Here is a 27,937-nt window from a genome sequence, read left to right as displayed (position 1 = left end):
GCTCCGCCTCTGCGGCCCGCGCCCGGAGCGCTCCCCGGCGGGAGGCGGCGCGGGCGGGCCGGTGCGCGCCTGCGCGGGAGGCGGCGCCGGGCGGTGAAGTTGGTGGGAGCGCCGGTGATAAAATGGTAGGTTGTGCGAGCCGGGGGGGAGGGGAGGCGGCGAAACCGGGGAGGGGGAGCCTCGAACAACCCCCAGGCAGCCCCCGGGCTGGCGAGCCGAGCGCCCCCGCGCCTCCCGCCGCGCCGAGTCCGGTTGCCCTGGCCGGGGAGGCGCCAGGCGGGGGGGACGAGCGGCGCGGGGACGCGCACCCCCCGTGAGGAGTCGCTCTCCCGCCGCCTCCTCCGCCGGGCCAGGAGCGGGGAAGGTCACCGGGGGCGGCGGGGGAAGGGAGGGGGCCGGGCCCCGCCGCGGGTATTTCGAGCGCAGGCAGCCGGCTCTGCGCGTACCTTTCCCTTTTTTGGGATTGGGGCTGGCGGGGCAGGTCACCGGAGCTGCGAGTCCCTCGCTCCCACCGGCCCCTTCCCCGCCGCGGGACGCGGCAGGTGCAGCCTGAGGCGGTGGGAAAGGTGCGGTACAAATCCCTTACTGGGTCGGGATGGCGGGGTCGGCCAGGGCTGTTTTGGGAAGGAAGGGCTCTCCTGGTGCCTCTGCAGCAGCTTCAGCGCTTCCCTGGGGTGTGCGGTACGGTGTCATTGGCGCTGGGAGAGGGCTCCAGAAACGTGCCTGAGCTGTGCCTGGATGCGGGGTGCGCATCCTTGTTGGGCTGCCATCAGCGAGGGCTCAGCTGGGACGGGCGCCCCGGGGCCGGGCCGGCCCCCAGGGAAGGTGCGCGGTGCCCTCCCGCTGCAGGGCTCTGGCCGCGGATGGGCGGTAGGAACCGTGCTACGTGGCAGGGTAGCGGGCTGCAGTTTGTTTCTTACAGCTTCAAATAATTTCGCTGTTTCATTTCGCTAGAAATGAAGTTAGAAAATTGCCTTAAGTGCCCGGCGTTAACTAGGCTTGAAAGAGGACACGGGGTTTGCTTGGCGTTCTTGGAAGAGTCCTCTGTGTTGAAGTGATTATCTCTAAGTTTGTTGCCCAGAAGAAGTTTATGTAACTGAGGAAGATCTAGGTGCAGAGTCTTCCTTAGCTAAACCCTTATGAAAATTTGGAGGCAGGCTGGAGCTTGCAGCCAAAGGCGTATTGATTATTTACTTACCAAAGTATGTAGTAGTTACATTTTGCATGGTTTTCCTCCCACGGCAGGTATTTCTTATGCAAAAAGAAACCCAGCATGTTTCTTCTTCTATTAAATTGAAAAATCTTGTCGGAAAACCCAAAATCCTTATCTTGTTTACATGATGTGTTTCTTATCTCAGGACCATCTATAGTCAAGATGTTCATATGGGTACAAGCGATAAAAAAGTAAACTGAAAGATGGTCTCGTGTTTACTGCTCACTGGATCAGGCTTCAGTTCTCTTGTAAGAGACCCGTAAATTTTCCATTATACCTGACGATTTAAGCTGTAGTGGGGAATTTATACAAATTCTTCAGCTTAATTGTTGGCCCCATAACATGTGTTAAGTATGGCTTAACAAAATTGGAAAGTACAGAATATAATAAAAAGCAGAGTTTGATTTAGGCTATCTCCTTTTACTTCATATTAAGAATAATGTTGAAATATGTTGCTAGCAAATTTTCTCCCTGTAAAATGCCCATTCCTATCTCTTGGGTGTTCCAGAATTTAGGGATATTTTCTCAATATGGTTGCTGCAATTGAGAGAAAAATCATATTAGTTCCTGTAGACCACTGCAACAGGCTTTTTTGTTGTTTAATGTACTAGTAGTATAAATATATTTTTCAAAGTTTGCTGTAAATGTGATCTAAAATTTTAATTCATCCTATAGTTTCATTGTAACATTCAGTAGACTCCGACTTGTCACTTCGTCTATTTTATTTTTGCCTTATGTCTTCTGTTCGCAATGTTTTATAATTATATGAGAGATGCTTCTGCCTTTTTCAAATGACTTAAAATGATTAAACTTTGCCCTGTTAATTGTTGCTAAGAAAATATTAGGAAAACTCGGGTATTTTTCTCCATGTATGAAGGACTTATACAGAATTTGAGAATCTGTAAGTTGCACCTTTTTAATTTCTGTTTTTTATAACCACTAGGCATATCTTTCAGAAGATAACCATATTGTAATATGACGAAACTTGTGTTTACTGCTGTTACAGAACAGAAAAAACGTCAGCATATGTGAGCAATAAAGCAGAAATACAAGTTTGTTACTGACAGAATATGTGCTGCTAAAAATGTGCATATAGATGCTGTCATTTCAATTTTCAGAAGAAAATGCTGTCTATTTAACTGCAGAAGAACAAGGCTTTGTCTTCCTGTAATTCTGAAGTGAAAGTTGTCATCAACAAGAAAACTAAAACCTTTAAAAGATAGGCATTAGTAGTAGAATGCTGAAACAAACTTCTGGATTAGCTTCATTGGCTTTCCTGCTTCTTTTGCATCCCAAAGCATAAGCTTAAATCGTCCCAGAAGGACAAGGTCCGCCAGTTTATGGCATTTACCCAGGCTGGTGAAAGGACTGCTATATACTGCTTAACACAGAATGAATGGAAACTAGAAGTGGCAACAGACAACTACTTCCAGAATCCAGACTTGTACTACAAAGAATCCATGAAAAATTCAGTAGACAAGAAGAAATTAGAACAATTGTATAATCGATACAAAGGTAAGGTTTAGTTTTCTGGGGCGTTTTTTGTTGGTGAGCTTGGGGTTGTTGTTGTGAATTTTGTTTTGGTTTTTTCTACGTTATGTTGTGTGAGGAGTTTTTCTGCTTTTCCCTCTACCAGTTTGAAGGAATTTTAAATAAAGCTTGCTAGCTTTTGCTTCTCACTATGTGTTTATAGTAATATGATAAGAATGAAAGGAAGTTTTAAATGTTCTTAATGATCTGTACACAACTTCTGTAGTGATTTCTGTAGGCTTTAAAAGTAGGAAATTAATAGTGAGGAAAAAGTGCCAGCTGTCAAATGTGGTAGCAAAGTTTATTATGCAACTTATGTGAATTTTTGCCAGTAGCTGCTCTTAAATCTGTATGATGGTCTTTCCATGGGAAAATAATGCATAATGTTCTTATACTAGCATTTGGGAGAATTCTGTTCAGAGACAGTAATATTTCTATAATATTTCTATATATTAAAATAAAAAGTATTTCAGATAACATTACAGCTAGGAGTGTGACAAAACAGATAAGAAAACTCAAAAACTATAAACTACATCATTATCTAATTCCTTCATGCTGGCATGTTACAGCAAAAGTAATGTGCCTTTTCAGAGAGGCTTGGAGGGAAAACCACACAAAAGTAGATTAAAGGCAGAGCTGCTTCCTTTCCGAGTTCCATTTTACATTGTTGGTAAAAGAACAACAACAACAAAAAAGATAGGCATTCAAATATAAGAATGTATGTGATCCAGGTGACAGAGCTTGCTGAATTGTGGCCATTTGACATGCGTGTGCATTGCTCATGTTGGAGCAGTGTGGGCTGGAATCATTGCTAGCTCCTGTTGAAATCCGTACATCTTGTGTTTGAAAACACAAACCCTTAACCACTCTGCTATGATTTTATGTGCTTTTCTTATTTAAATATATGGTTTGCCTTGTGTACACTTTATCCTTTTTTTACATTGCTGTTTCTATCATTTTTGTTCTTTACATAATCTGTTCTATTTCAAGTACAGGGATTCTTTAATAGTTCAGTATTGTGTGGTAATGAATTGTGTAGGGACAAAGAGGCAGCAGTGCTATAGTATTTCCTTCTGAAAACAAAAACCCAGAGACAAAACTCAGATAACCATGTTTTGCTTTATATATGCCTATGTGTATATTCACATACATATATGTAGCATACATATAGCATATATACACATGCATATATATATATATATATAATAGTACATATATGAATCTTTTGTTTGCTCCTTTAATTTGAGTCTTGGAGATTGCAGGGTCAAGAATATATGATTCAAATTCATAAATGCTGTTAAGAATATCTAAAATGGAAGAAGATTTTCACAAATGTTATTTGTTACTTACAGATTTCTAGCAGTGGCAAACTGCACCATCTGACTTTTGTGAAAGCAAGTCTAGCCATTTTAAGTTAGTGTTTTAGTTAGCAGCACACTTCTGTAGTTGTGGCACTTAAACACTGAAGCTGTAGATATTAAAAACTGTGACAAGATTTGACAGAAGACTATAAAAGTTTTGGTTAAGCACCTTTCCTTGATTCATATCTGGCTTAGATTTGAGTTGCTGGCCCCTCAGCAATAAGGGATTCCTTTGTTCTACAAAGCCTGTAAGATAGTGCACTAGAAATCTGAAATGTCTTTCTCTGTGCTGTTTTTTCTTAGTTTTCCTACCTATTGATCCAGCAACTCTGTCAAAACAATGATTGCATTTTGTTACTAGTTGCCTGGATGATGTGAAATATGATAGGGTTGAAAAGTCCTTGTTGAAATCCAGCAGAATTTTTCCACTGATTTCAAGACAGTGCATATCTCACCTTCAGTTCTTCAATTACTCCCCAAATACATATTAAATATGCTTTACATGTCTTAGAACTAGTTGAATAGATGCATTTACTTGTTGTTTGGGATCAAAGGTCCCTGAATTATACCTTAGGTGAAATTCATGGTTTAATAGATGTAAGTCTGTTTGCCAAATTAATGTTCTCTCTGGAATTTACGATTTCTTTCACTGTAGTATTGGCTGGGAAAGTAAAAGAGATCTTAGCTTAAGAATTAAAATAAAATTCAAAAGGTTTTATCTAGGCTTGATTTTATTATTTTTTTTTTTAATCAAATGCTGGGGTCAGGACTTAAAAACAGCGTGGTTGAAAATGGTATCAGTTTAAGAAGTTAGTACTAAATCTACTCAAGAGATGCTTTTCTACATAGCCCAGCTTATGATACAGGAATGTAGTCCTCTCAAAAGCTTGGAAAGACAGTTTTGTGGTTTGTAAAATCTCAGGCTTTGAAAACTATAGGTGTATAGTTTTATCTTCTTTTGTTTTCAATTGTTTTTTTCTTCTCCAGTCTTAAGTTTACATGCAGGGAGTTGTTTGTTTGGGGGCTTTTTTGGGAGAGAAATTTTGTTACAGAATTATTATAAGGCATCTACCCACATTCAAAAAGGTTGAATACTGGTAAAATACTGTGTTTTGCTTGTACTAAATTGTATTAATTACCTTAAGACTATATATGCTGTTGGCATTATAGACTATACTATATATGCTAAAGCATTGTTTGAACAATGTTCTAGTGATTTCCCTGACAGAGAATTAAACCCCCAAAATATTTAAATGTGGTCTTTAAGTGGATGTAGTGGCTACCCATATGTCACTATCAAGAAAAAGAAATCTAATTGGGGTTTGGGTTGCTTTTGCTGGTTTTTTTAAGCTTAATACACACTGACCAATATAAATATGCTGCACATTTTGATGTGTTTATCAGCCTGTTTCTAAATGTAGGCAGCATCTCCTGAGTTAATTCAAGTCTTATAGAGGATTGTGAAGGGAAAACAAGATTATTTAGTTGATATTAGCAGATAACTTCAGGAAAAGTGGCAAACCAATTTCTCTGTAAGTTTACAGATTAAGTAATCTGTTTATTGATTCTCTTTTAAAAATATCTAGACTTCAAGTGAAAACATTTGTGAAGATTATGAAAAAATGTATACCTGTATTATGCAGCACATCAGAGCTGACACATGATTGTTAATATGTTTTGTAAATAATTATAATTCTCCTCTTTGTGTGTTGTGCAGACCCACAAGATGAAAATAAAATTGGCATTGATGGGATTCAGCAGTTCTGTGATGATTTAAGCCTGGACCCAGCCAGTATCAGTGTTCTGGTTGTGGCATGGAAATTCAGGGCAGCTACTCAGTGTGAATTTAGTAAAAAGGAATTTGTTGACGGCATGACAGAGTTGGGGTAAGTGTCCATTTCTGCATAGTTTATAATGTAAGGCCAGAACCGTGTTTCTGTTCAAAGCATTTTCAGTTAAATTGTGTGAAGCTTTAAAAAGCTGTTGTGCCAAACTTAACAGGTGGAAAGTGCTTGTAGTGTTTTGTCATCCTTGAATTGGTGCTTTACTGCAAAGCCTTAATGACAACAGTAAGGGGAAAGCAAAAACAATTTCTACCTGTACAGCAAGGGAGTAGATGGATTCACCTATCTTTTTATGTAGTTCATAGTAAGCATATGCATATTTGTGTTAAGGATTTGAGTTGGACTTCCTGCTGTTAAAAACTGAAAGTCACTGGAGTTGTATGAGGGGAAAAACAGTCAGTGTTGAAGCAGAAAAGAAACAGGAAAAGAAAAGAAAGCCTTCAGTTCTTTCCTTTAATGTTGCCACCAGAAAATGGACCCATATTTCTTTTTGTCCTTTTTACCACACAAACTTTTCTCTCTTTTATACTCGATACTTCATTTGTATAAAATATCTATGAGGAATTGAAATAAAAATGAGGATATTGGTAGTAGAAAAGATTGGTCCAACTGTGATGTAACTGATAAAAATTTCTTTCCTGGGTTATGGAGCTATTCTGGATAATAAACTTTGAATGTTGCCTCTGTTTACCAAAGTCAAGCATCTATCATTATAAAATAATATTTTGTGTATAGCTTTTCTTTGCCAAGAGGAGCAGCATTTCTAATATTTAGAGATGACAAATTACTCTTTTTAACAGGTTGCATTAAATGGATGGATAAGTAGTTTATTACTTGTTCCTGGTTTTTGTAGCTAAACAATTTCTTTTGATCTTAGAATGGCACCTTATCAATACATTTCTAAGACAGACCAGCTTTTAGGAAATGTGGTGGTTGTTTCTTGAGCAGAGATTGTAGCAGTCTGATGTTACTGACCTCATCAGTTATTGACTTCTTTTTAAACATTTTTTTTATAAAATTATGATGAAATGACTTTTGATACCATCTGAAGTTCACTGCTTTATTTTGCCCCATTGTGTATCTTTGGGTAGAAATTACAAGAATAATTATGATTTTCTAACCATGGATAGAAATTAAGTGCTCATACTATTATATAAAAGGTTGCCTTTTTATTTTTTTCCTCATAAGAGTGATTTAAAAGGTTTTGCTCAACCACCTGTTCTTGGAACAACTGTTCTTGGGAGCATAATGTGGCTGCACCCGCTTGCCACAGCACTTACTGAGAATTTGGAGTGATTTTATTACATACTTGGAGGCACAGTGTCTGTGGTTTTTAGCAATGAACACAAGTGAGCAGTTGAATGGAAAGACATTCCCTGAGGCTTAGATCACACAGCATCTTTAGGATGCATATGGGATGGTATATTTATTGACTAGATCAAGTCCCAATGAAGCAGAGTGTCTCACTTGAAGACTGTTGGCAGAATTCTTTCTTTTCTCCTCCAGGTACTGCTGGAGGCCAGAAAGAAACTTATTTTTATCTCTACCATGCAAGACAGTTAAAAGTGCATTTGTGTTTTAAGGATGTTGTTATAGTTACCCATGCTTTAACAGAATTTTTCTTGAATCTTTAGAATAAATACAAACATTTACCTACAGAGAACTTTCAAATACACAGTGTTGTGATAGATGCTTTTTTTGAAACCTGTTTGTTTCACTTTGAGTTTCTAGGTACAATTCAAGATATTGATAATGTCCTGTTGTAAACCTTGAATATTCATTTAATGCCTCATTGTGGCAGAAGCACTTTCCCTTTAAAAGTGTCTTGTCAGCTCACATATTTTCAGTGAAAATGCTTTGGTGGTGTTATTCAGGGATGTGTTTCTGTTGGAATTTCAGGAACTTGATTCTGTCCTAGCTTACCTGTGCCAGGCTGTTAGTTTGCCAGCCTTCAGGCTATCATTCAAGGCTCATTTTGTTCCTCAGTTTTATTCTAAAGTGCTCTATGATGGGGAGAGAATGACTGCAAATAATGGTTCATTTAGCTGGAAAGCCCTCAAATGTTCAGATGAACCATAAAAATGTAGTGTGAAGCTCTTTATTCAGGGGAGCAGGGAATAAGCAATGTCTATCTAGATTAAAGCAAAACGTCACACACTTGTGGTACAGCATCTGTCTCAGGGGAAGGAATAACAGAGTTCAGTGAGGTTTGGGTGTTCTTTAGGAACAGAGTAGCATCTGTTCAGAAGTTCATAAAGGGATAGAAAAGAAAAACCACTGAATCCTGTTTGCAGGATTGCCTGTATGGATGCCTGTATACAATGTTCCACTTAAAATTCTTCAGTAAAGGCATGTGAGCATTTATATTTTTCAGAACGCTATCCGCAAAGATAATATGTTTTTATCTTAACCACTGTTTTCTTTTGCTCTTAAACTACACCATAAAAAAGGTGGGGTGAAAGTAGGAATAAACTTTAAATATATACAAATAATGTAATCTCTTTTGAACAGGTGTGACACCACAGAAAAGCTAAAAGCTCTATTGCCAAGACTGGAGCAAGAGCTAAAGGATCCAGTAAAGTTCAAAGATTTTTATCAGTTTACTTTTAACTTTGCTAAAAATCCTGGACAAAAAGGTCTAGGTAAGTAGAAAAAAAAAGAGAAAATGTCTGCAGTCATTGAAGTGTTCCAAATGTTTCCAGTACTACAATATTCTCATTGGCAATTGTATAGTAAATTCATTATTGATTTCCTTCACTGACTTCTCTTTCCCATCTTCTTTCTTTTAATCTCTTCTTGATGTCCCCTTGGTACAGATAACTTAATGGGGTTCTCTGCCAATATTGACATTCTCTCACCTCTTGTCGAAAGAAGTTCCTGCAGTTCTTTGAGACCTGACAAATTTTATTTTTTTTTTTAAATACTGAGCTAGTGAGCTCTGTGTTCTAAGAACTACTGAAACAAGATGTCTATATCAGCTCAGGAAGAGGGAGAAAACTGGGAAAGAATTACTGTTCTGAGCTAAAACTAAAAATTTTAAGAAGTTTTCATGTATAGTTTAGAAAAAGGGTTCTATGGACTTGGTTTAAAACTAGTGAGTAAAAGTAGGCATAGTTCATATAGCATTAAACTTTATTCTTCATAAAGTTTGAGGTGTATTCCTATCCATGCCTTTTATTGCTGGAGTAAAACTGATACATCATTTAAATTCCATTGCTTTCTTTAAATCAAAAATCTCTAGTTTGTGAATAGATGAAAAAAACAGTAAGATGAAGTCCACTCTTCAAATTTATGTCCACTTTCAGAAGATACTGTGTAGGAAGGAATTCATGTTTTGTATATAGAATAGCACTGTACCATCATCCCTGTTCTTCGTGCTGTGTGTGAGAGGAAGTGGTTTGTTGGTTTTTTTAGGGTTTGTGTTTGGTTTTTTTTTTTTCTTTTTTAGCGTAGCGACTTTAAATCTGTGTCTAATTTACTTGGAAAGTTGGTAAATGTTTTTCTCAAGAGCTCTTAGGAGAGCAAAATAGCAATTTAGACCTCAACCAGGTGTGTCTGTTCCATGTTCTTTGATTTGAATAATCTCTCTCATCTTTTCTGGTGTCTTTTTTTTTTTTGAAAACTAAGGACAACTTTTAGCCACTTTATATTTTTCTTCATTTTTTTTCAGCAGTTTCATTTTTTCATTTCATCTGTCACTCACGGTTCATGTGCCACTGCCACTAAAATGAGGAGGTCTTGTAGTAGCTCTCTGAGGTTGGTTAGAAATCTAGTCCTTTAGCTAGTCTTCATTAACAAAGCTTAATACTTTAAAATTGCATGAAAGATTAAGTCAGTTACAGCTGAGGTTGGAATTGATGGGATACTTAAAGAAGTACTACAAATAGCTTCCTGTTTTAATTGGGTCATTCCAACATGAAGCTCATTAACTTGGGCACTACGTTTCAAAAGCTTCTCACCTAAGTTTTATAAAGAGTGGAGGAGAGGAGGCAGCCCAACCCAGATTTGGAACTGACTGTACTGTTTTATTTAGTATTGGGGGTCCTTACTTTTGTAAGTCTGTCTTCTCTGTTGTGTAAGGAAGATGTTCTATTGCCAGAAAGTACCAAAGTTCCTTCTTGCACTAAAAGTTGAACTATTAGCAGGAGAAAGTAAGAATTGCAAAAATTGTAGTAAAACTTAAACTGTCGAATGAATCGATGGGAACTGTTGCTGATTTCAGTTTTCAGGAACTTTAGTCATTTTGATAATATTTACAGTCTCTTAATTCATAGTACTTAGTTCTTATATGGCAGTATATTGGTGGCATTTTTCATCAGACTTTTTCTGGTTTTGGTAAAATGATTCTAGATAGTAAAGAAGTATAAGCAGATGCTACTTCTCTTACTTCAGTAGAGATACACCATATTTCTTGGATCACCATAGGTTGAGTAGAAAGAGACTGTTGAGCAAACATGTGGACTACTGTGACATTTTTGAGTGACTGAAGGCAGTGATAGTTTACCCAAATAAAAATTAGCACTGTATAGGTTTGGAGATGGAATCTTTACAGGGATTATCCATCATAGAGGAGCAAAGAGGTGAGGGAAAAATAATTAAATTTACAGGTAGGTGTTTGTAGTAATCACAAAAGGAGGCAGTATGTTGTGACCAAGGAAGAAGATCCCACCAGTTATTTTACTGGAGTGCCTGTATGAGCTGAGAATTTTAGTTGCTTCAGCTACATTTAATACAGGTTTAGTTTTTTGGGTTTTTTATTTCACATCCTCTTCTTTGTGTACATTTATGTACTTTCTTCTGGAATGAGCAACTGTACAGCAGCTGTTTAATCCCTGTCTCCATGATTGTTTGGTATTTGTGTCCAATGGCTGTGTGCCCTATTTCCAAGGAGATGTGGGAATTGATAGTGGCCATGTTCAAAATCTGTTTCTGTCTTACTCAGTTTGGAGCCTTTACTTTGATTAAGTCCAGATAGTTAAACAGATTGAATAAAGAGATTTGTTACCATCTGAACTGGTAGAAATCTATGCCTAGCTCTGTCAAGGTCATCATTCAGTCAGCATAGGATGCTGCTTAGCTTCTGCTCAAGTTGCTTGCCTTAAAAGTCTTTCTGGTGAATTGAAACTTGGAGGACACTGAGAAGTCTGTAAGTTAACACTAAGTAAAGGATAAAAGTGAATGTTTTGAATTAATGAATTGAAAATAATCTAGGAATTCTGTCCTAAATTTCAGTTGCAGAATATGTGATTTTTCTAGGGTCTGAAGTATTCAGTGCTTTTTCTTATTTGGCTGGGAGCTTAAATCACCAAATGTGGTAATTGTACTCATTGGTTAGGGAACTGATCTCTAAGCTAAAAGAATATTGTTTGATTCTTGGGTATACACATGACCTTTAAATGTACCTATTTCAAAACTAAGCAAGTTTGACATAGTGCCAGTGACAAATGAGGAATTCATATTCTTAGCAGATTGTTAATAGAAACCTTTTATAAAAGAAGACGTAATTAAATTCCTTCTGTTGGGTCCTCCAAGTGCTAGGGCATCTTTTTTTTAACAGAAATAACTCTTGAGACTAGAGCTAGAGACCAGAAATGTGTCTGTGATAGGCAAACTGACTTACACAATTATTGGTCATGGTTTTTTGTTGTTTGTTACCTTAGGATATTGAAACCATAAGAAACGAGTGAAATACCTCTAAAATGTTCAAGCAGCAATGGTTTGGTTATGAGTTGGTGTCCTAGTTTAGGGCAAATTTGGGAGAAAACTCCAAATGGGGTTCCCCCAGGAAAACAAAATTCAAATGACCCCTCCCCCCAACTAGTCTGGTGTTCTGTCACCCCAGGACAGTCAGGTTCATTGCTCCATCATTTCAGATTACTTTTTTTTTTAAATCTGTATCTGCTGTTTTAAGAAGTGATATGCAACAGTTACTACTTTATTTATTGTCCCCTCTCCTCTGAAAAACACCAGGAAATAGCAACTTATGGGTGCCTTTTTAATATGCCAGATGGTCTTTAAATTTAAAAGGTAGAGAAATACTTATATAGTGTATTCCATTGTGCTTGACAGGCTAAACATCTACCAAAACCCATTCTTGCACACGCTTTTCTAACCAAATGCACTGTGGTATGCTACAGTATATACTAAATTGCCTTTTCAGTTTGAATAGGTATTGAGATTCAAGGTCTGATTTGTACTGGTCCTCTGGCTGAACAAGTGTGAGAGTCATTGCCTTCACAAAATAGAATCTTAAATTTTTTGATGGCAGGTTTCATACATCTTTTTCCATGTTTGCTTAAACCTATTGTTAGGGTTTTTTTCTTCTTTTTCTAGCATATAACTTAATTCTTTGTTTCTGAATTTTCTAGTTTAATACTTTAACCAGCCAATATTAACCATTAAATATGCAGAATACATTTCCTTAGAGTAAGAAACAACTTCTTTCATAATTGGTGATTATGTATGTGTCTTCACTTAGTCTCTGGACTGAGTAAAACCAACTACCCTGATAAATTTTATCTCCTAGCTCTCTGATACTGGAATTTTGTCTTTCAACTCTCATTTCCTTTGCAATCAAATTAGTCTAATTTTCTCTTGTCATGTAGTACCCAAACAAGCCAGATGCCTTCCATGTGTCTTAGATATTTTGCTGCTTCTTTTGCATCCTTTTGAGTTTGCTTAAGTCTGATACTGTCTGCAGTTTGCAGTCTGTTTTACTATTGGGTTTCTGCAGCACTGCTGCAGTCTGATCTTTCTGATCTGATATTTCTTCAACTGATTATTCCCACTAGCACTATGACTTTGCACTTCTCTTTAGTGCAATCTTTCTTACTTATTTCCAAGTGATTTTTCCAATCTGTCCAAATAATTTTCAGTCCTAATCCTGTCTTCTATCATGTTAGACTTTTTTGAGGTTTTGTCTAAGTTGCAAATTTAGCAGAAGTTTTCTTTGTTGTATTATCTGAGTTACTTAAGTACTGGGCAGTTTTAGGTACACGGCTGACCCGCTTGGATGAGTTGCTTTCTCCAGTTTGGCAGGGAATGCCTGAGGTTCTTCCAGAACTTCTTTGACCTTTATGAAGTTTCAAACATGGTGGGAAGCAGTTTGAGATTGCTTCAGCATGCTGAGGTGAATTTCACCATGTCTGGCTTCACTTTAGCCAGTGGTGCTTGAAGACTGTATTTCTAAAAGTTTTGTCTAAAATACCTGTCAGTTTTCATCGAATCTTTTTGCTTGGAACATAGCTTGGAAAAAAATCTGTGTGTCCAGACTTTCTGGAGTTATTATCAGCAGGACACAGTACCTTTTATCACACCAGTTGTCATTTGTAAGATGGGGAATGGGAAGGCACAGAAGCCATCCTTAGAAGGTTTTTTGGTGATACAAGAATTTTGATGATATCTGACACAGCTGTCTTCATAATTCAGAGGGGATTTTGCTCCAAGAAAGTGGTCTTGGAGGGTAGGAGTGTGTGTGTAGTTTTCTGTGTTATTTATTTTTGGAAAAGCCTGTCTTCCCTTGCTTTTTATTTTCTTATTCTTCTCCTGTTCCCTTCAAAACTAATGCAAGCTAGATAGGAAGAATCCTCTCCAATAAACTAAGTTACATCTGTTCTGTCATTCCCTAAAATAGACACAGAATTCAGTACACCGATACTCATTCCTAGAAATAGGACTGCCTTTTATAGGAGTCTCTTTTCCACAGTTCATGTGGCGACAGTAGGGAATTTTTATTTCTCTTTGTATCTGCAGGACTTCTGTCGCTATGGTCTCATCCAACTCGAATATTTGCATTTACTTTTGTTAGCTCAGTATTACCAAGTAGAATGCTCCAGTCTGGACACATGCTGTTTAAAGAAGGGAAAATAGTAGCAGTCCCCCAGGGTGATACCTTGTGTAAGGATGGATGCAGGAGGCAAAGGCTCAGTGCATAAGATCTGCCATGATGATCTTGAAGTGAAAATGATGTTCTGATTAATGTTACTCAGCGCCCAGCTGTCGAGTGTCGTTCAAATACTTCTGAATAGATCTGATCATTATCAAAGAAGACAATGGATGCTTATAACTATTAGGACTGTGACTCTGTAAGCAGTGGACAGAATTAAGGAAAAAAACAGCCAAGTTTTAACACAGTAGTGCCATCTCAATGGCTGCATGTTGGACCTGGAGTACATAACATTTAGATATATTAAACTTGATTTGCATTTTGTCTTTATGTTTTGAAGGTGTAGTTATCAAGTTATCTGGTTTGCCAGGAGACTTTAAATGAATTATTATGGATGACTGTGATTCTGTCTTTAATCTGCTTTCTTATAGTCTTACTACTGTATATAGTCAAATCTTTTTAATTTTTGCATGGTGCAAATACAGAGAGTTTTATCCTGCCTTCTACTCCCAAGGTTCAGCTTTTCTACTGCAGTCTGAGTGAAATTTTGTATCCTAGGTCTTGTTGGTAAGTGTATTAAAGAATAGGATTATAGGTCTTTTGTCATGTTGTCTACAGAGCAGTTCAGATTTCTAAGGGCACTTTCAAGCTCAAAAGAAGGCCTTAATTCTGTCTCTATTTTTTTGTTTGTTTGGTTTTTTTAACCTGATACTTGCTGTGATTCTCTTACTGGGTCTCCCTTTGAGCCCCAAAAAGACATGCTCAAGAGTTTGTTACAGTTTGTTTCAGTCCCAGGGAGGAGCTTAATGCATTCTTTCATGGTCTTCACCTTCCAACATGGAAACAAAAAGCCGATTTGGTCCTTCATCACTTCTTTGTGATCCCTTCGTCTGCTTGCTGGCTCAAAAGGTTGTGCTTCCTTCTCTCTGCCAGTTGCCTGGGATCAAGCAAGAGATGAAAGATGAGGAGGGCATTCAGACTTGAATCAAATATTACCTCAAGACCAGAAGAATGACTATCTTTGCATCCGGTATGTGGACTTCAAGGAGGTTTCCTCTCCTGTAAGCAGATGAGTATAATGTACTCTTTTTAATTGAAGCAACATCAACTTTGGCCTTTATCATAGCAGTATCTCAAGATTCTTTTAAGAGATCTTTAGACACTAGGAGAGGATATTTTTTTCTTTCCATTTTGTTTTCTTTTTTTACTCCTGCCCTCCCCCCAGCCTAGTTATCAATATGTCCACCCCTTTCAATGAAGTATTAGATTCATAGGAATTTGTAGGAGTGAGTGCATGGAAGAAGGTGAGTGAGGTCTATAAATGAATTTTACATTTATTTTGAAAGAGGTCTTTGAATGCTGTATTTTAGATATTCCAGTGACCTTAGTTTGTGTATATGGCTCTTGCTTTATTTTTTCACATTTTCTGTGTTGAAAATGCCAGCAGTTTAAGAGGAACTTGGTATAGAAGAGGTGCTCTGATCAGTAAAAATGTGGCATAACTGCCAGTTCTACTAATGCTTCATTGATTCTTTTACTCATGTTTGGACCTCGTTTAGGAAATGTATATCCAGTCAACCTTAAGTCATCTGTTGTAGTTTATCTGAATGGTACCTGGAGAAATTTTCAGAGGCAGAAGGATTTTTGAACTGGCTACAATCTGGTTCATTAGGCAGCATTCAAACTAGTGTTCAGCCAGCCATCTCCTAAGTCTAACTTGCATTCCAAAGCAGTTCATCTGTTTTTGTGCTTAAGGTGATAAACAGATAAACATGAAAGATTTTGCATGGAATCAGGCTGCTCCAGCATGGCAGATGCTGAGACAGAGCCAGTGAGCCCAGCCAGATCCTGCTGGATTCCTGCAGTGTTCCTCTGAAATCCGTGTGCTGTGCTTTACCATTCCTCCTGTCCACCACAGGCACTTAAGCCTGACACTGTGCATTATCTGTCCCCTAACACAGCACACTGGGAAGCTCTTTGCTTACATCTTCACAGGGATGCGTGGATCCAGCTCAGCTAGACCCCAAGTTTAGCCATGATCTGCATTTATATCACCCCCCCATCCCTTACTTGTTTTTTTTCCCTTCTGCCTATCTTCTGTGGGGGAGCTTCCAGTTGCAACTACAGGCTATTTTGCTCTAAGATTCTGGCAATTCAATTAAGTGTTTTTAGGTTTAATCTTATATTCTTGCTATTTTGCTGGTTAGGAGAGAAGAAACTAATTCTTGTGTCTGTGTTCTTAGCAATTTGGAGGCCAAAGAAGACTTAAAAATCATTCAGAAATGAAGAAACAAGGAATTTATTAACTCACTGAATCTTGCAAGTATTCACTTGATGCTTATTGGTCAGGCAGGTATAACAGTCCTATTGTTGAGACAGATTGGCATCAATTTCCATTGATCTTACCTGTGCATCAGTTTCAATACAGTGTTGAAAAGTTATATTAGTAATTCAGGTGAATTAGTGATAGTATTCTATCCTTTTCAAACATGAGTGCATGAACAGGTCTTGTTGGTAGGGCAGACGGAGAACTAGAGAGCTCTGTTTGGCAGCAACCTAATACGGATTTTTTTCTTTCCTAACAACATCAGCATTTGATCAAATCTAAGAAGTAGACACAGGCTGTATTTCTCCTTCTGCATTAACTGTGCTGTTAAGTGTTAGCACTTCAGGCTTTCTGTTCAATCAGGATAGAGGAGGCTGAGGTTTTTTGAAAAGCAAATTTAGAATGAGGTTTTAATGTTTGAGGATTGCTCTTACTGCGTGCAAAGTACTATTTCTGATTGAGAAAAACTGATTGTTTAAGGGTCTGCATGACATGCAACTCTCACTAGATATTGGCACTGAAAATATTTTTGGGTTGAAAAGGAAGTTCAAACTACATAATGTACAGTATATGATGTATTTTTATGATACTCTTTAACCATTTAGCAGCTTTATGCTTTGGATGTGAACATGGATGTTAGCAATGAAGTTCTCTTTTAGACTGATCTTTTTCTAGGTGTTTTCAGAGATCATGCATCTGTCTTTTTCTGTTTATAAAACTTGCATTATTGGTCTGTAATGTGGGTAGCATATATTTTGGTAAAAAAAACCCAGTATATTTTATATACTTTTGTGGTTTGATTCTTACTGTAATGATGCCTTCATATCTACACATTGTTGAAAGAGGTATTCCTGAGACTGCCTGAGGAATTTTTGCCTTGCAAAAGCATCTTCCTGTGAGGATGCAGAACTCTAATGGCATAAGAGCTTTTCTCTTTTTTCGATATCTATCAGTGCAGCACTAATTGTAGCGGACACACAGCATTACTGGTTATTGATACTACTGTCAGCGTGCTAACATAGAATTTGAACTCTGTAACTAGATCTTCCCTTTAAAGCAGAAAAATCCTCCTTTTTGTCCTCCAGTGCCAAATTTTTCAACCTAGGTAGGGAATTGTCTTCAAACAAAAGTGTAGACATATCTCCTGAGACTGTGGCAAACCTCAAGGCCTGGTTTTCTCATGTACTCTAGAACTGCATAAACTGCCACCGCTACCAAAAGTGATAGTCCCACATAGTCCTTGTGTTCAAATAATACTTGTGTTAGTTCATGGTTTTGTGGGATTACAGTGAAACAGATGAGGAAGACTGGACTTCCCCCCCCCCCCATTTAGCAAATTTTATCAAGATAAGAACTTTCCTCCTTGTGCCTATTGGGAATAGCAGATCCAGTGAGGACCTGTTATTCACTACAAAGCAGCATACTTAGTGGGATATGCATTTTTCATGTTATAGCAAAGAATTTCTGCCTGACCTTGTGCAGGAGAATTCATTGGCAGACACGTACACAGTGTCCCTCAAATGTCAACTTAAGACAGTATTTCACATTAAATAAAATTTTGTAATAATCAAGTTCACCTTAAAATAATACTTTGACAAAAACCTCTTCTTTCCCTTTTACCTCTTCTTTTGTGGTACTTTTAATTATCTTTGTTTCCCTACCTGTACTTTCTTCTTTTTTTCAAGGAATATTTCCATCAGAAGTATAAACTTTTCGAACTATTAAGGTGTTATTTCTTCAAAGTGCATTTTGCTTAAAGTTGTCACAGGATAGTTTTGCAAGGTGTTCCTGGGAGAGGTTGAGTCTGCATAAAGAAGCCTGAGTGGGATCAAAGGCAGTTACTTCACAGTGAAGTTTAGAAACTGTTAAGATTTTTTAAAGTTTTTCGTTTTTCATTCTTTTTGCTTGTCATTTGGTATTACAGGTAGAAATAATTAATCTTCATATGTAAATAGCAAGTAGTGCTATTAATTACTCTTTTCTACATTTTCTTTTTTTTTGTGGAAGATTAGTGTGGTGGCATAGACAGGAAGAATTGAAGGAAGTTTATTAGGTTATAATTCAGATTCTGTACTGAAGAGCACTGATCATCGTAGCACAAACACTGTCCCTGTGTAGGTAGGTAGAGGCATATTACATATCTCTATATCTTAACTGCTGCACTTCATCCAGGCCCCAGCCTTGTCTGAAACAGGGACTCCAGGGGCATGGCTGTGTTGAAATCTGGAGCTTCTCTTTCAGAAGTTCACTCTTGATTTCAGGTGACAGAGTGCTCTTCGGTTTGTAGTGTGATACATACAATTTCAAAAACCATTCTTCCTTCTGGTAGGTGCAGGTTGAGCTTCTGTTTTATGTGCTATCATAATACTTACTCTTAGGCTTCATGTTCTGTTTACACTTCCTTTATACTGAAAGCACAAGCTGAAATATTTATGTTGTTTAAGAAAGGCTGTGCCTTATTTTATGGTAGCCCAGTAGCAATCATGTAGTTAGTGCTGTTACCTGTGGGAGCAAGCACCAAAGCCATTAGGTGTTGTGAGCTGCTGAGGATGAAAATCAACTTCAAGGAAACATCATTTCTGTCCTTAAACTGCATCTAATGTTGCTTCTGCCTTTCTGCTGGAGTATGTGGCAGTGCTGAAAGTTCCTTGAACCCTGCTCTCAGATCACTGGTCATGACGTAGAATAAGGATGGATTTCTTGGACTTGTATTTTCTGTTCTGGGTGTAGGTGTTTGTCTATTGAATGATGCCAGAAGAGGAGAATTACTGCTGTATGGGCTTCTGTACATTCATAATACCACAGACAAATGACTTCTTTCATCCCCTCATGTCCTTAAGTTCCTTTCAAAGTTAAGTGTGTCCAAAATGTAATAAATTAAGAGGATTTGACATCTGTGGATTTAAATGTTTGTTTCTATCAATATTTGCTATGTTTGTGCATGTGTGTGTATATTTTTCTTTTTTGATTTGCAGAGATTTATCATTAAGTATTGTGTTTCTGTAGATTGAAAGTAGCTTTAATCTGGCATTGGTGGATGGTGACAAAAATACTTTAGTTTTATTGACTTGGATGTTCAATACAAAATTTATACTGTTACTGCTTGTCTTCTACTTTTTGGGTCAGGGAGAGTAGAAAACAATTCCTTACCATTTTTTTAGTGATTTTAAAAGAGTGTTATTTATTTGTATCATAATATACTAGATGTAGCATTCATAGTTTAACCAGAAGGGATTTATTGCTTATAATGTGCTGCAGTATATACATATTGTTTTATCTCTTGCAGATCTAGAAATGGCAATAGCATACTGGAATTTAGTCTTGTCAGGAAGGTTTAAATTTTTAGATCTTTGGAATAAATTTTTGTTGGTAAGTATGTACTTTATTACTTACTGCCTATTTTATTCCACAGTATTCTGGCTTTTGTTGGCTGTGTGCTTCCAATAAGAAGATAGGATATCTCTATGCTTCCTTCAAACTTTATCCTTTTTGAGAACTGATATAAAATAGTCTGAAAGCAAGCCAAATTAAATCTTCTTTATGATTTTCTAATTTAGAAGAATGCAAAAGAATGCAGCAAAGTGGTAGAGTGTTCTGCTTGCTTAATCCTGCATCCTCTTGCTTAGGAAGGTTCCTGCATGAAAGGAAGCCATTATTGTAGATGGAACTGGGGCTGCAGATTCTCAAGACAGCTGTGATTATTGTCAGCCATGAATTTTACCATGCTCTGCCCTTTTTAGTACTAATGCAGAAACTTGGTCTTCTTAAATCAGTCATACCAGAATTTAACATTGAGACTCTGTTTTCAACAAAATTTCTTGATTTTTTTTTTTTATTAAATTTTTAGCCAATAGTTGTGAACTGATCTTGACAGTTTCGTTATTACTGGTGCAATTCTGTGGGCAGTGGAGTAAAGATGCATAAATTAAACCTTATAAATTCAAAAATATTATTGTAAAAGACCCAGTTCACTTATCCATGTTTCTGCATTTGCATGTCTATATAATTACAAAAAATGAAGTTACATAATAATATTTCATCTTGATTTTCTTCTTCATTTTATCTTTTTATCTGTAGTTTAGGAAAAATAAAAAGTTTTTTCTGCATTTTTGTCCCCCACTGCTTAGTAGGGAGGGTGTAGACTTTTTGAAATCTTTTTCTGTAGTAGCTTCTTTCTAAATTTTTTGGCAGTATATTTATTTGAATCACTGAAAAATGTACCAGTTTTATCAAGAGGGCTTCTGAAAACATTTCATGTTTTAACTGCCTTAATACACTTTAAAACATCCAAATTCAGATCTGTAGATGTAACTGAAGAAGAATCTGCAAATTACGACCTGGTATTAAAATGTGTTAGTTAAGAAGAAATATTTAACCTGAATGTTTAGTTGAGAAGAAATACTTAAAATATTTCAACCCAAAAAAGAAGCAAGCTGGAACTCTGAAAGAGTTGGGGTTTTTTTTTGGTTATTGGTTTTTTAAGATAAGGTGAAGAAATATTTGCAATAGGTGTATTTCTGTATATCAATGTATGTATATGTATGTCAATATAAAATACTGCTGTGGAATTTGAAAGTAGTTTGGACTGAAAAGTACTGTTATTCCTCCATACAGGAACATCATAAAAGATCAATTCCAAAAGATACTTGGAATCTTTTGTTAGATTTTGGGAATATGATTGCTGATGATATGTCCAACTATGATGAAGAAGGTAAGCAGTACCTGAATCTCTTCCAAAATTGGTACAGCAGAATTAAAATACTGCTTTAAATGAAGAAGAGAATATGTTGTTACCTCGTGTCCTAATTTGTTTACCCTTAAATTTTCATCTGCCAGTACAGTGTCACACCTATTGCCAGAATAGTAGTGATAAGAAGGTTAACTGGTTTGCTGTAGTTTGAAAATGAAGATACAGTCACACCATGATAGAGCACATTATTTGAATGTGTTACGCTACAGCCCTCTGTGTGAAACAAAGTTTTGTACAAAATTTTGGCTATCCTAAATGCAGTTTACTCTCTGTTACTAATTCTGGTTTGGAATGTGTGCAGAAATAAGTCCTAAGATATGAATGGCTATAATAAGAATGCAGTGGTTTTGCTATCAACTAATGTTTATATTTGTAGTATGGAGTTCTGTGGTTTAAATACATTTTGATTGTCTTATGAACTATTGATGCAAGAGATTCAAATGTGGAATTTATTAGTTAGGTGTTTTTTTCAAGTGTTTTATCATGCTGTGCCTGTTAAAGCTAGACTAGGTCAAAAATGTCAGGATGAGCTTCTAATCCTTTGTACTTTTATACCAGTTTATTGCTGATAATGATAGGTTAATTTTTCAATTCCTTGATTTCTCTGTAGGAGCGTGGCCTGTTCTAATAGATGATTTTGTGGAATATGCACGACCAGTAGTCACAGGAGGAAAACATAAAACGTCCTAACCCCAGATTTGTCGGTACAGACTTAAATGAACTGCACTGGGTAATGAAGATTTATTAGCTGATTACTGCACCTTGGTGCTGGTTTCAGGGGTCGTGATGATGTTCTGCAGACAAAACTGAAATTCCTCCTTTCTTCCTAATGAAAATGATGACTGATGTTTGGACACTTCAAGAGCAAACTCAGAAGATTCAAGCTGTTTGTAGGCTATTGGCTTCAATTATTGTACTGGTTGTATCATATAGGATGTAGATTTTGCATGATTTTATACTTTGGAGAAGTTTAACTAGAGGCCATTTTATTAAAGTTTTGACAGCACAGCATGCCATTCAGTTCATAATCCAAAGTGAACACCAGCAGTTACATAAATAAAAATGTATTATATTGTACTTATATTAAAAGCAGTATTTGTGGTATATAAATTAAATCCATAAATAAAACTTATGCAGTATGTTGTATTTTTATAAAAGCTAGTTCTGTGGATCTGTCTTAATACAGAATTGTAAAAAAACCCCAAGCAAATGAAAGTATGTTTTATTTGTTTTAACCTTATTGCCAAAATTCTAAATTTGTATTTTCACATCCTAGATGTGTACAGTGATTACATCCAACCTTTTGCTTTCTTCCAATTAATTTGACTTCCTCATTTTTCTTCTTGAAGTGCTTGGACATGTAACAGTAGCATTGCTGAGAACAGGCTGCTGCTCTATGCTGTGTTGCAACTCCAGCTTTTTTTAATAGCCATTTTAAAGTAGACATTAAGCAACCAAAGATGCTTTTATAATTCATGTTTAATGATCATAATTCAGTTAGTCTCCTATTATGTGTTTTATTTCTTTTTAATAAGGAATCGGTGGAATATGGATTTTTTTTGTAGCTTGAAACATATCATGAATTCTAGTTAAATGCAACATAGTTGCAAATTCATTTCCTGGCACTTCTCTTGGAAAATAGATGTGAATAAGCCCAAAGACTTCAAAGAAGTTGGCTTCCATGGTAGAAAAATAGTTAGGGGTAAGGAGACTTTATATTAATGATTGTAAGTATTCATGCCTGTGGATGTGCATTCAATTGTATTTATGTAAGGGGAGGGAAAAAAGTAAATTAATGCAGTTTCAGTGATCTCAAGGCTGGTGGAGCTGGACCAGTTTTCACCAAATCTGAATTTGTTGAGTCATTTGTTTCTCCCCTTTTGCCAGCCACTGACTATGAAGGGCACAGAGGTGTCAGTCTTCTGTTTCTCATCAGTGTCTTCCAATGTCTAAGCACAAGAAAGTTTTACCAGAGACTATTCAGTGCGTCTTCGCACAGGGCTCTTGCAAATGCTACCTCATCAAAATGAGTTTGTCATAGCCACTGTAAAAGTTTGTTAAAATGAAGAGTTGCTAAAGAGTATGTACAGCTATAATCATAATATATTTTCTGTATTTAAGGCTGAATAGATGCAAGAATTTTGGAGAAAATAGTGCATTAAGTTATATAAATTATATGTTTGGGTCATTGAAGTGTTGCATGACAGCAGACTATTTTATTTTGTAGTTGCCAGAGTATAAAAGCTTAATATTCTCTTAAACTCTAATATTTAGAGTTTCATACAAGCAGTCAGCTTTCATTATGTCAACACAACCTGCAAGGACAAGTGTACCTGCTGCATATAGAGACTGCCTTCATTCTTCTACTCGATAAAATTTCAGTTGTGAATGACGTTTAAAAAGCAGGATGAGAGAAAATTTGAACAAATTAGTGATTTTTCTCTTAGTAAGAGCCTAGCAAGCAAGTTAAAATGCCCTATGCGTGATTTGTTATGAATATTTGTCTTCTTTTTGTGTCAGCCCTGGCCAACCAGCCACCAGGTGTCAGCGTCTGAGACCGCTGCTGCCTGGCATTCCTGTGCAGAATTACCCGCTGAGGTTATGCCAAATTACCAAATGCATCTTTTTAGAAGGGCATTTGTGTACATAACTCCAAGTATTCTACAGAAGTCAGCAGAGAGCTAGAAGCAGTTACGCTGTTTTAGCTGTATTTGGTTTATCTACACCTCCTCCCCAAAACAAACTGTTTCTATATCTGTCCCGCAGGCTTTGCAGAATGTGTACCACCTTACAGCATCAAGTGCATTTATCTAGCCAGAAGCAGTGGAATGTTTATTACTCACACAATTGCCACTTAAAATATATAGATAAAATATAACTGACCAGAAGTAGCTTAATCTATTGGTATGTGATGTAACTGAAGATTCATAGCAGTAGAGCTTGTGAAACATTTGCTTATGGTGAGAGCGCCATCAAATCATTCTGATGAACCTTCTACCTTTTAAAATAAATAGAGCATAAAAAATGCACGTGGGTTGAGGGTTTTTTTCCTTGTTAATCTGAGCAAGAAGGAAGGTGCTTAGCTCAGGATTCAGTTCATATATGTATATATGTACACACACTTTTAAACCTCATTCCCCAGGGGGGTCCTTCATGGGTGACAGCTTCCAGCAGAGGAAGACTGGGAAAAATACTCCAAAGATAGTAACTGATCCTTGTCAACCAGCTTCTGAGGTTTGCTATGCTTTTCCTTTTGCTTTTGTTCTTCCTGGTCTTCTACCCATTTTAAACCACATGTGATTTTTACATTCCCATATATAATAGCATGAAGTAACACCTTCACACTTAAGCATATATAAAATAATAATAAAATAATTAAAAAAGCAAACTGCTTTCACCTTACAAGTTTCTTACATATTTTAATCATTTGCTGCTGTCTACAGTTCCACTTTACAGGGTACTCTGACTTCCATTTTAAGTAAGCTGATACAGTGGTAACACCTAGGCTGGTCAATTTATAATCCTAAATGGTACAGATGTCTTCAAGTTGTTCAGTGCATACAGTATTACTTCACAGATATGCTGTATGTATTTTTAAACTTGGTGCCAAGTTGTTTGGTTTGAAACTGAGCCATAGGATTTGTACTTGCCAATTCTAAATTTAAATGTAATTTATCATGTGTGTCATGCCAAGGAGAGCAAACCTGCAGGCATCTGCTCATTCAATGCACCTGGGAGATTTGCTGCTGAGTAAGCCGTACATGTGTGTATATTTTTTGGCAGTGGAAAAAGGAATAAATGGACTGTCAAAGGATTGAAGTCAGTCACTTGAGATGTCTGTATGGTTCTTGTCAGTTTTTTGCTTGGTCTAGTGGGAGGTTTTTTGTTGTTTTCTGGTTCATTTATTAGGTTCTTGTGTTACTACTTCATCAGCCAGAAGAGGGTAAGGATGTAACTCATTAATTTTTAAATGGTCTTAATAAATATTTGGTTTGATTACCCTTAATCTTTTAGGAGGCTCAAAATGTGTAGCTGCAGTACTGTATTCACTGCATGTATCTGCTGGTCACCAGACTCTCCACAATTTGTGTCATTAGTTTGTACTGGCAATTGGAGCTGTGATTGCAGAAAAGTGTTGCTCAGTCCTGGCTCTGAGCTCTGTAGGAGAAGTAGCACTCTCAGAAATCTGTGCAAAGACCTTCAGAGGTTTGCATTCACCTATCGTTACAATGCCTAAAGAGGCAACCTGGAACAGGGGCTAGACAGTATGAAAGGAATAAGCTAGGTCTTTAGTAAAAAGTCCCTCAAAAGATATACCTTGGGCATTACAAGATCCTGGCCGAGACTACACCCAAATTTTTGTCTAACTGAACTGAAAGGAGAACTTGGTAGCAACACTTTATATGAAGTTCAGAGTTACATACTAATGCAGTACAGAATCTGGAGAATATGAGAGCTAAAACTTAAGGCATCAGTTAATCCTCTTCTGAAAGTTGAAGTCAAAATAAGTAAGTTGTCCTCTATTTTCACCCAGCTGCCATCCTTCTCCAGTGCTTTCACCAACCACAGGCTGCTTTGGTGTTGCACAAGTCTTGTCTTCCTTCTCCTATGACAGTGAAGCTGCAGACATTGATAGTTGAACCTTTTTTTTCTTCAAAGTATTGGCACCAGTAACTTCCCTCAGCTGATGCCAACCAGCATCTAGCTCAAAAGGCACAGCCCTTCTGAAAAAGTGTAATGTTTTTACAACCATAAACCTGTTCAGTAAAACATGTTTTCTGATCTTTTCGTTATCTGCAGTGTGCTGGGTACAACTAGATGACACACCTCTAAAATTAAATATTTTGTTCTAAACTGTTGACAGAGGGATCTGCAACTGCAGCTGCCCCTACAGCCACATGCAGAAAATACTGTATTTCAGACAAGTGGGTGCAACATTCACCTCTTAATGAGAAGGGCTGGGGAAGTTTAGGGGCATTCACATTTTGATTGAGTACTGGGATACTTCCTTTCGTTGGTGCATATACTTGATCAATTCCCATGGGTTTTTTTTTGTGCCTCCTTTTCCAAGCAGTGAGCTACTCTTTTGGCAAGCCCTATAGGTTTCATGTCATGACCTCAGCTTTCTGTCAAGACAATAAAGAAGGAGTCCATCCTGGGTGTTCTTCCTTTAAGGCAGTGGTGTAAAGCTGTATGGAAATAATTCATCTCCATTGTTAAAGAATTGAGTAAAACCAGTGTGTTTTTTTCCTGGATCTCAATGAATGTGTTTTAAAAGAATGATCCTTATGCTCGAGTACAATCCTTCACTTCAACAATTGTAAAAATGCAGCTCTGACAGAAATCTGGCACCCATTTGGTTTCAACCTTACTTTTCCAGGATATGACTCTATGATATGGGTGAACCTGGAATCAAGAGCATTTCTCTGCTGAGCGTCTTCAAATGGCAAAGGATCACTCACTCACTCATGGGGGAAGCATTTGGGGTGTAATCCTCTTTTAACCTAAAAAGGGCTCGTGTGGACACCACGTCAGTCCAGCTCCATTTGCCAGTTCCTTGACTGGGAACAGAGCTCAGCACCTGTAGTGTGCACAGGCTCTGTCCTGGGCCTGGAGCCCATCCACGCACATCCCTCTGCTGGAGGAGGGCAGGAGCAGCCTGCCAAAGGCTTCTTTCATGTTCTCACCTCGGGTTTCAAAGGCAGTTGAGCTGAAACAACAGTGTGTTGCCACCAACACAGACAAGCCTTTTCTCTGTCCTGCCTTCCCATTCCTTTTTGTCTATGGACTTCCCCCATCTGAAAGCCATTGTATGTACATTAATGAAAAGACACCAAAGATGCATTTTAATATGATTTACCAAATAGTTTTGCCAGCTCTGCTCAGGTTTGTTTTGGGCTTTTTCTTCCTATTGTGAATAGTCACCCATCTTCAAGGAATTACTGTATATTATCTCTGTTTAAGATGTGTAGGTATGATATTTTACAAACAATTGTCTCCTTTGTGAGAAGTAGTGGTAGTTTAGTGTGTCTAGCCTACCTCTGCCCAGGAAGCTCACAGTAGCTGGAAGTACCACATGAAAAGGAGATCATATGTAATTAAAAAAGTAAATAAAAATGTCTTCACGGCATGTTCTGTTTTACAGAGTTGAAAAATAGAACTTCTCTGAAATTTTCTGTTTTTTTATTAAAGCCTTGTTCCTAATTTGGGCTGTGTTCTGAGCAGCTGAGTGTGTTTCAACAGAGGGAAGCCTATGGGAGGCAAAAGGGCAGTTCAACTGCCGGCCACATTAAGAAGGAAAAGATAAATGGAAAACTAAGAATAGCTTTGCCCATTTTCAGGGAGGAACCTTCCATCTGATGAGGCCCTTAGTAGCTCACCACAGTGCCTCAGCAGGTGATTCCTCCTGTCCTTGCTTTGCAAGTTCAAATTCCCACGTGCCTGCCAACCGTGATGCTATGCAGGAATAGAGAACAGGTGTGTGCCACAGAGGGGTGGAAGGACCTGTAAGAGAGATATCAACGTCAGTGCTTCTGCCTGGTGTGTTCTGTAAGCTGTCCTGGCCTTGGTTTTCCATTTTTAGTGTTTGTTTTCAGACACGTGGAACGTGAGGTAAGAGGCAGAGCAGGGGTGACTCTAAGATTACCTCAGTATTGCGTAAATGCCCTGCTGGTGGGAGATGATGCTTGCTCCCCCTGCCCCACATAGGGGCTTGTGGCAAGCCAGTCCTAGAGCAGGCTGGCTATGGCCCACTGATACTTGTCCCTGTATATCTTCTGGTCCCTAGGGCATAATTGCCCTCCTTTTCTCTTTTTTTTTTTTTTTTTTTGGCTTTTTCAGTGTGGAGCTGTTACTTTCTAGCAATGAAAACACACTTTCAGTGTCCTTTCCAGCATATCTGTTGACCAGTCCCAGTCTTTAAAACTGTGTACTAACAGAAGCTACTTTCACCATTTGGACACTTTATTTCTTCTAATGTAGAACAGGTTTGGCAATGCTTCTGTGTGTCCTGAAAATCCATTAAGTAC

At 37.7% G+C, this 27,937-nt stretch overlaps 1 protein-coding gene and 1 long non-coding RNA gene across 15 annotated transcripts in view; one reads left to right on the top strand and one right to left on the bottom strand.

Moving 5' to 3' along the window:
* Positions 1–12: 12 nt before the first annotated feature.
* Positions 13–23,938, top strand: DCUN1D2 (defective in cullin neddylation 1 domain containing 2). Of its 14 annotated transcripts, none has more exons than XM_086880263.1 (8): positions 64–125; positions 1,359–1,461; positions 2,157–2,728; positions 5,822–5,990; positions 8,460–8,590; positions 19,446–19,528; positions 20,774–20,870; positions 21,520–23,938. In XM_086880263.1, the coding sequence occupies exons 3-8, from the start codon at positions 2,554–2,556 to the stop codon at positions 21,597–21,599; spliced, it is 735 nt and encodes a 244-aa protein (XP_086736389.1). In that variant the 5' UTR covers positions 64–125; positions 1,359–1,461; positions 2,157–2,553; the 3' UTR covers positions 21,600–23,938. The 14 variants fall into 14 exon arrangements, 13 of the variants coding, with proteins under 13 accessions (XP_086736397.1, XP_086736388.1, XP_086736392.1 ...); XM_086880261.1 differs by having other exon boundaries at positions 71–125; positions 2,512–2,728; XM_086880267.1 differs by having other exon boundaries at positions 86–125; positions 2,220–2,728.
* Positions 23,939–24,301: 363 nt separating this feature from the next.
* LOC111922712 (uncharacterized) overlaps positions 24,302–27,937 on the bottom strand; it is a 51,652-nt gene continuing 48,016 nt past the window's right edge. Inside the window, exon 3 of the long non-coding RNA XR_015284273.1 lies at positions 24,302–27,413. This is a non-coding gene — a long non-coding RNA (uncharacterized LOC111922712). The remainder of the gene's footprint in view (positions 27,414–27,937) is intronic.

This window comes from Cyanistes caeruleus, chromosome 3, assembly GCF_971803275.1.
Source record: "Cyanistes caeruleus chromosome 3, bCyaCae1.hap1.1, whole genome shotgun sequence".
NCBI lineage: Eukaryota > Metazoa > Chordata > Aves > Passeriformes > Paridae > Cyanistes > Cyanistes caeruleus.
Note: the sequence above shows the minus strand (reverse complement) of the source record. Positions and strands in the feature narration are given on the sequence as shown.

Excerpts from the sequence above, each read along its gene's own strand:
- DCUN1D2 (XM_086880261.1), top strand. The coding sequence starts at position 1,417 with ATGGTCTCGTGTTTACTGCTCACTGGATCAGGCTTCAGTTCTCTT. Across the intron at positions 1,462-2,511 it reads GATCAGGCTTCAGTTCTCTT|CATAAGCTTAAATCGTCCCA; the intron begins GTAAGAGACCCG and ends TGCATCCCAAAG. Across the intron at positions 2,729-5,821 it reads ATTGTATAATCGATACAAAG|ACCCACAAGATGAAAATAAA; the intron begins GTAAGGTTTAGT and ends TGTGTTGTGCAG.